This window comes from Diadema antillarum, unplaced genomic scaffold (genome assembly GCF_040938485.1).
Source record: "Diadema antillarum isolate AM-2024a unplaced genomic scaffold, OU_Dant_1.0 seq00001593_RagTag, whole genome shotgun sequence".
Taxonomy (NCBI): Eukaryota; Metazoa; Echinodermata; class Echinoidea; order Diadematoida; family Diadematidae; genus Diadema; species Diadema antillarum.
In genome coordinates, this window is record NW_027272309.1 from 347,970 (window position 1) to 359,737 (window position 11,768).

General features: G+C 41.2%; 2 protein-coding genes across 2 annotated transcripts in view; both read right to left on the bottom strand.

Moving 5' to 3' along the window:
- Positions 1 to 11,254, bottom strand: part of LOC139710956 (epidermal growth factor receptor-like) — a 50,219-nt gene extending 38,965 nt beyond the window's left edge. Inside the window, exons 1-9 of the mRNA XM_071622877.1 lie at positions 11,122 to 11,254; positions 9,288 to 9,425; positions 8,739 to 8,804; positions 7,126 to 7,244; positions 6,436 to 6,577; positions 4,880 to 4,981; positions 4,115 to 4,226; positions 2,986 to 3,150; positions 216 to 424 (exon numbers count right to left, since the gene is read on the bottom strand). Coding sequence (XP_071478978.1) covers positions 216 to 424; positions 2,986 to 3,150; positions 4,115 to 4,226; positions 4,880 to 4,981; positions 6,436 to 6,577; positions 7,126 to 7,244; positions 8,739 to 8,804; positions 9,288 to 9,351 — 979 coding nt within the window. The 5' untranslated portion in view covers positions 9,352 to 9,425; positions 11,122 to 11,254. The remainder of the gene's footprint in view (positions 1 to 215; positions 425 to 2,985; positions 3,151 to 4,114; positions 4,227 to 4,879; positions 4,982 to 6,435; positions 6,578 to 7,125; positions 7,245 to 8,738; positions 8,805 to 9,287; positions 9,426 to 11,121) is intronic.
- Positions 11,063 to 11,484, bottom strand: LOC139710962 (receptor tyrosine-protein kinase erbB-4-like; the record flags this gene model as incomplete). The annotated part of the gene is made up of 1 exon (XM_071622881.1): positions 11,063 to 11,484. A coding segment is annotated over one exon (422 nt), but the record flags the coding sequence as incomplete, so codon positions are not given.
- Positions 11,485 to 11,768: the final 284 nt, after the last annotated feature.

The following is an 11,768-nucleotide window of genomic DNA, read 5'->3' on the forward strand; positions in this document are numbered from 1 at the left end:
TTTTTGTTTTTGTTTTGTTTTTTCATGCAGTCACTAGTTTGGGATTCTCCCAGGCCAGCGACAAGCAAAGGGATGGTGCAAGTGATGTCGAGGATGCCAACGAAACAAAAAAAGGGGGAAAAATATAAATAATCGAAGAATGTGGAGGTGGGGGATCGACAGGCATGGGACTTCGTGGCGGGAAGGGGGGGTGGGACTGTGAGGGGATTACTTACGACACTCTTGCGGGTCACGGTTCTCCTCGACCGTGATGTCCTGCACGTTTGATTGCCTTATCGACTCAAACATGCTACTCTTGGCGTAGCAGAGTTTGGCGTTTCCCTGCAGGGTGATGTCCCCCGTGGAGACCTGGCGGAGGCTGGTCATCCCGAGGAACTCGAGAAATGACATCGTGACATGGAGAGCCTCCGTCAGCCGGTCCAATCTATGTCATTTTGTGTTTGTTTGTTTGTTCATTCGTTTGTTTCACATTCAGCGTGCCGATGGAGCATCCATGTTTGGAGATGTTTGTTTGTTTGTGTCGTTGGGAAAGAGACAATGTGCAATGTACATTGAGACACCTGATGCTTCTGAAACCAACTTGAGTTGGGGGGGGGGGGAATGTAAGTATAAAACTCTTCCCAGTCTATAATCTTGACAAACTTAGATTCAAACCGATCACCAAAACTATGGCTGATAATGTTAACTCTCTTCAAACTTGTAACGACAGCACAACATACTCGAATTATGCTCTTCCCCTAGCTGTTTCTGTTCAACAAGTGATCTCTTTATCTGCTCCATCTCTGCTCAACTTCCTTCCACTAAAAAAATCAGTTTGAAGTTTGACACTCCCTCCTCAACTTTTTTTTTTTAACCTCTGACATGGTTTATGGTCCGATGTACAATGTAATTAGCAGATAAATTGTCACAACATACCAAAAACATTGAACTTTCTTCAACATTTATGAGATTACCTCAGTAGATGCAGCCAAAAAGCGAATCTGGCCTTGAACTTGAAACCCGATTCTCAGCACAATAAAGCTAAAGAATATCTCAACAGATTGCGCTGACTTTGGTGAAGCTCATACTCATTTGGATGAGAGTTCATACAATCCGTTTTCAGTTTAATATGACCAACATGCAAATACGTCTTTGGGCTGCTGTCAAATCTGACCTTGACATGTCACATTTTCTCAGTTTTTCCCATATGTCTAGTAGTCCTATCCAGCGTCATTTAATTTTGCCACACATCTGCTGCATGACAAATGATGGATGTATCATTCAGACTTTTCACCATTTACCAAAAGAACATCTTTCAACATAAGATAACAAAAATTTAAACCTAATCGAACATGTAGTAGAAAACTGTTTGAAGACACTTTCAAGATATTAAAGTAAAATGAATGGGGGTTTCTTGGGGTCACAATATAATTATGTGCAACAAGATATTGGACTTGGATGGAAGTTACTCACCATGTACATTTTGATTCACAAATGTGAATTAATGCATTTCAGAAGGTCTACATGAAACAAGACATATGTACTGATTTTAATACTTGTTTTCATACAAATATATATATCTTGCAGTCAAGAACTCCACAGCACACATGTGGTTCAGCAGTTATACCATGAATTAAAGTAATATGCAATGATAGGACTTTTGGAGCAATACACGTGGTAAATTGTTGGTAATGTTCTAATTGTTACCACCACAAAATAGCTGCAGAAGCCATCCTGGTTATGAGACATGAAACCGAAATATTTTTCTCATATCACATTCCTGACTTCTCTCTTTAAACTGCAGCCAGAAAGCATGGTTTTGCATGCATTTGCTTCTATCATCTTTTGGAGGGGAAATATATACATATATATAATATATGATAATATATATATGTAGTGTTAGTTGGCTGAAATGCCAAAGACCACACACTTTAACTGTTTTTGATCGAACATGTAACATAGTAGCAGATACATTTCACATCATCTCATAAAGTTGCTGAAAATTTAAACAAAGTGTCTTTGAATTTTGTTCTCAATACATCAACTAAGTCATTGACAACAATTTCAAAGCAGGTATGGAATGTGGGAAGAAAACACCAAACTTGAGTTACAAAAGCCAAATTCAGTATCTCCACCAGACATGAAAAAAAAAGACACCAGCTCAGCATAGTGACAATGACTTTCTGGATCACAACCGTAAATACAACAAGATCTTATTTTTTTTTAATTTCTTGTGGAGATTCCATGATTTGAAGGAAAGCTCGGGACACAGATTCTTTGAAGTAAAAGCATGTTCGTATTTCATCAAATGTTTTATACAAATTCATACTCACACTAAATATCCCAATCGTTAAACAAAACTATGTACAAATCACTTGTACATACAAATGTGTGTGTATATACTGTATGTTTATATATATATATATATATATATATATATATATATATATATATATATATATACATGTATAGAATATAAAATCACATGTAAATAAATGTACAAATGTGTGTGTGTGTGTGTATGTGTAAGAGAGAGAGAGACAGACAGACAGAAAGAGAATACTGTAAAAGTGGATATTTTCGCGCGACTGTTTTTTCGCGCTTGGCAGGGAAAGAAGAGATTCACATGTTTTTAATTCCGTGGAATCAAGATACCAAGTACAGGAACATATAGCAAGCAAAACTATTCGAGTGCTTTTATTTTCGTGGTAGTTTCTGGTTGCGCGAAATTCATGAAAATTTCAACACCACGAAAATTTCCACTTTTACAGTACCAAAAGAAAAGAAATACCATGCTACCAAGATGGAAGCAGCATGTGTAAAAGAAAAAAAAAATGAAAAAGAAAAAAAAAAGGTATTAAGAAACAGAAAGAAATGAAAAGAAAAGAAACAAAGAATAACAAGACAAAAGAGAGTGGGGGGGGGGGGGACAATTCAAGTAAGTCCCGAGAAAAATCACAGCAGTGAAAAGTGAAATCAGACAGGGTCTATGTCTGGATTCCTTACCCGTAAAGTGCACGGCCGTCGATCCGCTCCAGGTTGCGGAAACTCGACAAGTTGGTCAGCTCGGTGTGGTCAGCCTGGACGGACAGGTAGCCGGTGATGTGCTTGACCGTGCTGAACACCTCCAGCTCCCGCGGATGAAAGCCGATGCGACCTTCAAAGATATCCCTACGAGCGCAGTGCAGACACCCAAGAATGAATGAATACCAGCAGTTTGTTCTCTATACATGACTGCTGAAATGCAGTTTAAATGCTAACAAAAGCGAAATGAAACTTCCACCACTTGTTTCTGTTTGATTGTTTTCTTTTAACCCATTGAGGACAGGCAGATTTTGCAACAACTTGCATTACACTTGCCCGAATGTACTCGGAACTCGTCCTCAACAGGTTAAAGCCCACTCGAATACACTGAGAGGCAATCCGCTTTTGAAGCTTCAAATGTGAACATGCAGTCCTCCCTCGGTATGTATCCCATCCTTCCAGCTATCTATCAAGATATCTATCAAGATATTAATTTATCCATCTACTTTGATATATATACATCTATCCAGTTATCTATCTATCTATCTATCTATCTGTCTATCCAGATATCTCCCAATCTATCCAGATATCTATCCATCTGTTCATATATCTAGCATCTAGACAGATATCTATGACACTGTATCCATCTATCCAGATACCTATCCACCTATCCTAATAAAATTTTACCAAGATATATATTCATCTATCCTAATATCTATCATCTATCAATATATCTATCCAGATATCTGGCCATTTGCCCATATATCTATCCATCTGTCTACATATCTATCTATCTATCAAAACAAAATCCATCTATCTATCCATATTTCTATCCATAAATTCAGATACCCTTCTATCTAGATATCTACCTATCAAGATATCTATCTATCTATCCATCTATCCAGATATATCTACAGATCAAGATATATGTCTATCCATCTATCCAGATAACTATCCACTTATCCATCCATCTATCCAGATATCTATCTATCCTGACATCTATCCACATATCCAATATCTCTTATCTATCCAGATATGTATCCATCTAGTTTTCTATCTATTTAGATATCAATCTATCTATTTGGATCATCTCTCTCTCCCTCATACACACCCATGGAGTGACCTGGATGTAATGATGAGGTTTCCGTTGATCTTGGTGCAATTCCTGAACCGATCGAGGTGAGTCTCATCCAAGATTTCTTTGGCTTCCAGCCCGCTGCATGCTGGGAGAATGAAAAGAATGAGGTAAGTGTAACTAACCGCATATGGAATGCACAACAAAAATCTATACTCTTTAAAAAAAAAAGAAAAAAAGATAGCAATGGATAACTGGGAATGCAGATTACTATCTCCATGGTGTAATCTTTAAAAGGCTCATGACAACTTCTAGGAAAAACGATCCCTCTTTGTTGCTTTTTTCATCTCAATGAAAATGTCTATTCCGGCACCTTTTTGAACTATACATAAAAGAAACCTGTACAATGTGAGCCCTCATTGATGAAATTTCTTCTTAAAATGAACTTATCAGAGTGTGACTTATTTAGGATCATGCAATCAACTCTGGTGTCATTTCTGAGCGGCACAGCTACGGAGCACGCAAACAAAACTTAAGCTGATGGGTGCAATTCGCTCCTCATCGTAATCCATACTTGGTGTAAGATGATAATAAACTAGATTTGGCGTAAGGCAATGACCGCAGCTGACCAATACCGATTGAGTTCTGAAAGCCAGTGAAGTAGAATTCTTTGCCGCTCTCCCCACTCCTATTAGCTTTTGTCCATTTGCGTAACCACCGCAGGAGGATTTGAAATCCCGACACGACGGGATCATCCAGTGATCCCAAATCTGATGAGATTTGGAGCCTCCGAATACTCACTGCTTGGACAGACACCGTCGCACGGGATGCATTCGTTGTCCTGTTCCCGCTTGCCCGGTCCGCAGACTTTGACGCAGTTGTCCCCATCAATCAAAACATTTTCTGAAATGGAGGGAGAGAAAGAGAATGAGAGAAGCAGACAGACAGACAGACAGACACACACACACAGAGACAGAGACAGAAAGAGTCGATCAGGCATGATGTCTTGAAAGACAAACACATCAAGCATTTGTTTTTTCAGGATTGCAGTTGTGAACTGACAGAAAATCTGCAGGTTACATGCAAGAGCTAGGGGTAATGATTATCACACAATGCACTCCTCTGACATACCTTTACAAAAAGTAAAGAGGTTTTCATTTTTTTGTGGCTGCTTACTGACAGTTTCTAACTAGGCAGACAAATAAATAGATGAATAAAGATATGGATGACTGAACTGTTGATAAACAAATAGAGACTGAGGAATGAATAATCGATGTAGCAGTGCAGCATGTCTTGGGAGGAAGTGGATCTTGCCGATGCTCCCATGGGTAGCAACGGAGAACATCATATGCTCTCTCCTCCACCACCCATCTCGTAGGCCAACCTCTCTTCCGCCCTCGCGTCAGCAATTCATTGTCCCATCTGCTATCGCATGACCTATCTAAAGCTGAATCTGAGATCCCTTCGTAGACAGGGACGTCTCATCACCCCAGCACCTGTCTGTCACAATCCGGAGTGGGGGTGGGTGTCGAGGGTAGAGGGGGGTGGACGGGATGGCATGCGGGGAGGGGCTGGGGGTCACATGAGCAGTTTTGCATCTGGTGTACGTGAACATGAGATGCTAAAGTGAATGTGCTGGCTTTTGTTACTTCCCCACATCTCCCATCAAGCCCTCCCCCATCCTATTCCTCCTCCCCCTCCCAGGGCAAGGGGTTTCAACCACTTCTGTCATCCCATACCATCATTCAATACTCTTCTCTGGTTACAGGAGGCAGTGCATCTTCATCTAAACCCTTTATGTGCTCGCATACTTAACTGGAACTTTCCAAGCTATCTGATGAGCACTAGGCTCATTCTCTCTAAAAACTAGACTGCAGGTTCTCTCCACAGCTAAAATCTGCTTGATTCCCAGTACAATCTTTTTCTATTCTTTCCTACTGTTGTATCATGCAAGAGTTATCTTTCTTTTTTTGGCAGGAGGACCAAATCACCAAAAATGTTGTCTTTTAAGTGAGTTTTCCCATATTTCCATACTTTACGGTTTACTTTGACTTCATGGAAAGAAACACATTCTTCATCTACATCTGATTAAATGTCTGTACTCTGTTCTGAAGTCAACTTGTCCTATACTTTGTGCTTTAATAAATGAGTTTAGAAGAACTTCATTAAAAACTTTGGCAGTCCACTCAGCTGTGACGTGATGCTGACACAGTTCAGCATCAAGTTCACTGTGATCAGGCATTTTGAAGACTGTTCCTAATTCTATACTCAAGCAAGCACTTCAAATGGTGCCACAATTTCTCATAATATTTTGTATGTTTCTCTGGTGTTTGCATGCATGTTTCTGTATAAGTTACCTGGGCAGTTCTTCAAGCACCTCGAGCCATAGGAGTATCGGAAGTTAGGGTTGAGGACGTTGGTGAACGTGGTCCTGTCGTACTCCTCCCTACGAGGGCAGCTTTCCACACACGTGTTGTCGAGCGAAAATTGACGGCAGGCCTGGAGGCATTGGCGAAGCAAATATGACGCATTACGTTATGTTCATATAATGGCATTAAGATTCACCATAGACAGTAAAGAGTGTATTGGGGCAATAGTCAGCTTTGGGAAAAATTTTCCCACCTCTTTCAGTGTTAACACAGCAAAATCTGGGAGGATTCCAAGAATAAGCTATCATGGAGATTCTTTACATTACACACATCTCAACAGGTCACAATAATCTCTTAGGAGAACTCTTATATTTTTTTTAGATGTATTTTATACTTTCCTGGGAACCACCTGCAGAATCGGCAAGACTGGCGGGTACAATCTGGCCGGTATTTGAACCCTGGCTCCCCTGTCTATGAGAGCCCAGTGCCTTAATCGCTCCCTCCACAGATCTCCTCAAAAGCAGTTACTCTTCACAGAAAACCACACATAACAGCTTTTCGAAGTGGTGGAGCGGTGAAATGGCATGGCGTAGTAGCACGGCATAAGGTGGAATGATTAATATGATAGAAGATGGGAGGGCACAGGGCCAGATAGAGAAGGGTAGAGAGGTGGCTTACCAAGCAGCCGGCATTGGTGGAGTTGGTGCAGCCCGCTGCACAGCTCCTATGGCAACAGTCGGCCTGGGTGCGGCCCCGACACCGGTAGTCACAGGTGGAACTGCAAATCTTGAGGGTCACTGAGATGGAAGGATGATCCGCAAAAAGAGAGAAAGAGAAAGAGGATTTGTAGACAACTGCAAAGTATTGCTGACAATCTTTTTTTTCCCTCTATACAAGCAGACCTCAGTTTGTCATGTGAATTTCCTCTAACATTATGACGTAATAAGGGGAAAAAATCTGTTAGATATTGTGGCTATGCATAGAAATAAAAAATAGTTAAAGGAAATCTAAAGATTTTGTCTTTTCTTTGTCAGCAAGAGATGTACAAAATTCATGAAAATTTTGACATGTACACATCACGAAGAACCTTCACATAGCTTTTGACATTGATGTATACACTAACAGTTCTGAAAACAAAAGGAAGAAAGCAAAACATGATAATGACACATTTGAGATTATAAAAGCTCTTCATGTCATGTGCAGCCAGTGGGATGTACTGGGAGTCCCCCTATGTTCGTATCCTCCGCAATGCAATGCAGCGAGAGGTTTTTTTTTCTTTCAGGAGTACGCCTTTGGGCATCTCACCATCGATCAGGTCTAATTGCCTCTCAAAGGTGACTAATTAACTAAATGGATGCAGTCGTGACCTCCGTGCGCTCGACCTAATTGGGCCAAAAAAGGGGTGAATCATTTACTGCAATCTGGAGCTGCTACCGGGAACTGCTCACTGAGGAACATAGGGGCCCCCATGCATTCTTCGACGGGAGATGGATTAGAAACAAGAAAGGAATTCCACTTCACTTCTTTCTGATGCAAGCGAGATACCCCAAATATATTTCTCTCCTTGTTCTCCCTCTCAAATCAAAACACTTTGACCCCCCTGGACTTGAACCTTCACCTCTTGACCTTTCCTAAGCTGACTGTTTTTGGTATGCCGGTAATGTAACCAGCCAAAGTGTGGATCCTGAAGCGATCTTTTCATCCAAACAACTTTACGTGTAGTTACCTATCACTCACGTGACATCGATCTTGTTACGAAAATAAAAACAGAAGCTCTCTCGATGATGATTTTTTATGTTTGTTCTTCTGTTGGTTTTTCACACTGTGTTCATATTCTAAGGGGTATGGCATAAGAATGTCAATATTCCTTTGTCGACCCACCTGAAAAGCAATGCAAATATTACTCATCTTTCAATATCAATTGATCATATTTGCACTTTCATCCTATACTGAATACTACTGATTCCACAAAGGAAAGTCACTCCATTACATCCCCACATATATGAATATGAGGGACCAAAGAGTGTACACCTCTTTCGTACTTTGGGGATGAGCATTAGACATACAGTACTTACATTGGCTTTCAATCCATCACCAAAATCAGATAATAATGATAATTTCCCAAACTGTTTTGTTTACTTTGAGCACTGATTGGCACAGAAAACCCCATAGCATTGTACGCATTGGCCAAAGACCCTGGCATAGAAAGGGTTACAGAAAGAAAATAGTCTTCCTGTGCTAAAAACTGGACTGAGTCAAAACTACGAAGATGGAACTGAGGCAATACTTACACGTTTGGCAGTGTTCGGGACCAGGGCCCCAGCAGTTTCCATCGCAAGACTCATGGCACTGAATTTCTGGAGAACAATTAAGGCAGATAAATCGATCACTAGGAATGGTAAAAGCCAGCATTACCGCAATGATGCGGAAAACTTTTTCTGTATGAGTTTATTACACTGCTTGTTGAAATGGTTTACGTTGAAAGTTATCTAACATGTGCAGCTACAAACCTGGAGTGCAAATGACAATTTCAAGGTGACTAAAAACTCCTTTAAGTTGAGGCAGCCACAGCCAGAAAAGAGTTGAAAACACTATATGACTTCACATTATCAAGAAAGCAAATGTAAACCTTGATCTGTCGCTTTCACAAAGGCACACTCATTAAGAGAGAAGTAAATATATAGTAGACTTTCAAATGCAAAAACAGGAAGATACTCAAAATACCTAAAAACTCTACACATACAGAACTGAGACAGAGATAGACAGGCAGACAGACAGACAGACAGATAGATGGGGGGGGGGGGGGGAAGAAAGTGTGCATGTGTAAATTTGGGACTTACCCGAACAATCTCTCTTTGGGTGGCCGTCCCACATGGAGATGTTGGCCACGAGACCCGGCTGCATGTCATCCCAGGCGATGGTCTCCACGTAGCATAGCTGGTTGTTCTGATGGAAGTAGACCTCGCCTCGTAGAATTTCTGTTAGGAGGGGAAAGGGGGTGGGAAGGGGGAGGGGAAGGGAGAAGGGCGTGGTAGGAGGGGAGGAAGAAGAGATTGATATCCATAAATACCATACCAAGCAAACCATGATGAATGCATATACCGTGTAGATATATACTGCATATGTACATATGTAAATATACAATATATTTCAGGAAATATATGATATATTATATCATATATTTCCTGAAGATACATTTGAAGCAAAAAGGCACTACTTCTACATATATAATACAGTCAACCTTTTTATCATGCCCACCCACGGGAGGTGAAAAAGGTGGCTGCTATTGATAGGTAGCTGCTATAGTCAGGGTATTTAATACAGCTTTTCCCTTATAGGAAATTTTTGTAAGTATGCAGTATACGGCAGGTGGCCGCTATAAACAAGTGCTCACTATGGCAGGTTTGACTGTACATATCGTCGCTGGGGCGACAAGACCTTGTATCTGCAATTTTGGTAAAAATGACTTTTTTGGATTAATGTTCACATAATGGGTTAAGTGATGTCCTGTCCAAATTCCAACTGTCGTACTCCAAAAATGAAGCCACCATGGCGTGTCAAAGGAAAGGCCATCCCATTCGCCACAGTGCTTTGCCGCTGTGTTTTTTGGCTCTCCTGAACATTTGACATTTTGTAGATACGAGGTCTTGTCGCCTCAGCGACGATATGTATTTTCATAGTTTGAATGACATTCTGGGTCTCAACCATCAAGATAAACAAGAATACGAGACGATGATCAATGAACCAGGAGATATCCGTTTTATATTTTTGTGACCTTTTTCCACCGCTGAATATTTTCTTTATGAATAGCTGTAAAGCACAATTCCTGACGTCAACCAAGGTTTATGTGCTGAGCCAATCCATGACCATTGTTGGTGATGGAGGTGTTTGACTTTAGAGAAATGAAACATTAAAAGTCTAAGCAGTTAGTTGCAAACATTGTTTCCAAAACATGAATGACATATGACCAGCATTGGAGCCATAATGCTGTAACCACAGCCCCATGCTGATTTCTGACTTCCGATACATCTGATACTGTTTGAAATAATCTACAAAGATAAGGGCTTATACTGGAGTAAGATGCTAATGCACTACATGGGTTGTACATACAGGTTTCTGGGCTGTGTTAAATCAACAATGGTCAACATTGCACATTAATTACAATACCCATTGTTCTTCCTTTGTGCCCTTGCTTGCGTGAATGCAACAACAGAAATGATTCTATGAGTTTCATTCTTTGCCAAGTTGCAAGAAAATTGATAATGTGGAACATGAAACTGAGAATGCAGTGTACCGATGTAGAAAATCATTAATTTGAGAACACTTTGCAAAATATTTCTCTTTACAGCCTGTAGTTCCTACGACATGCTATGGGCTTTTCTTTATGGGATTAGTCATTGAAATGGCAACGTGGCTACCGCCCTGTAAGTTCTTTTCCATACTGATGAACATATTGCTGGGATATGAATGTGATGCCAACTAAGCATGGCCAAGTACAAGTTAGTCTACACATAAATGTAGCTATAAACTTGGCACAGATTAGAGATAGGACTATAACTATTCCATCTGCACATTCATGAAGACCAACCTACAGAATCTACAATAGATGGAATGGTCAATGGACGGCTACTGTCCATGCGGATGACCGCGGGGCGGGGCAGGGCAGGGACTCACCGTGGAGTGACGTCAGCCAGATCTCCTCGGTGGCTATGCTGGAGTCCTCCGTATGGAAGGTCAGGGCCACGTAGAGGGCGTACTTGTCCTCGTACAGCCGCGTGCCTCGGATCACGCGCAGGTCGGTGAGCGGGATGACCCGGGCATAGGTCAGGAGGATGAGCACGTAGCCAGTGACCTCACGGATTGAGGACAGGAAGCTGAGGTCATACTCCTGGCCGTGGAGGAAGGAGATCTCCAGGTTGCCGTCCACATAGGTGCAGTTGGTGTACCGCTCCTTGAGGTCGGCGTAGTACCGCGCCTTGGCGTCGGCGTTATCGCTGTTGTAGGGACGGGCGGTGCCTTGGTCGGTGCCGGTGCATACTGGAGATGGTAAGAGAAGAACGTTGAGACCTCATTATCATTGATACAAAGAAAAGACTTGCACGCACGTAAAGTAAGCTTGCAAGGAACATTTTCACAAAAAGTTTATTTTTCATTCAAGGTTGGTCGGCATAATCAGCAGTACCTGTCACTTCTTCAGCAGGCTTTAATAGACTGCAATGTCACATTTCTTATGATTTCTCATCCCCTTGATCTGTATGTACCAGGTAATAAACACACCAACGAAAGCACACACACTCAATTCACTGCTGTACATACACACA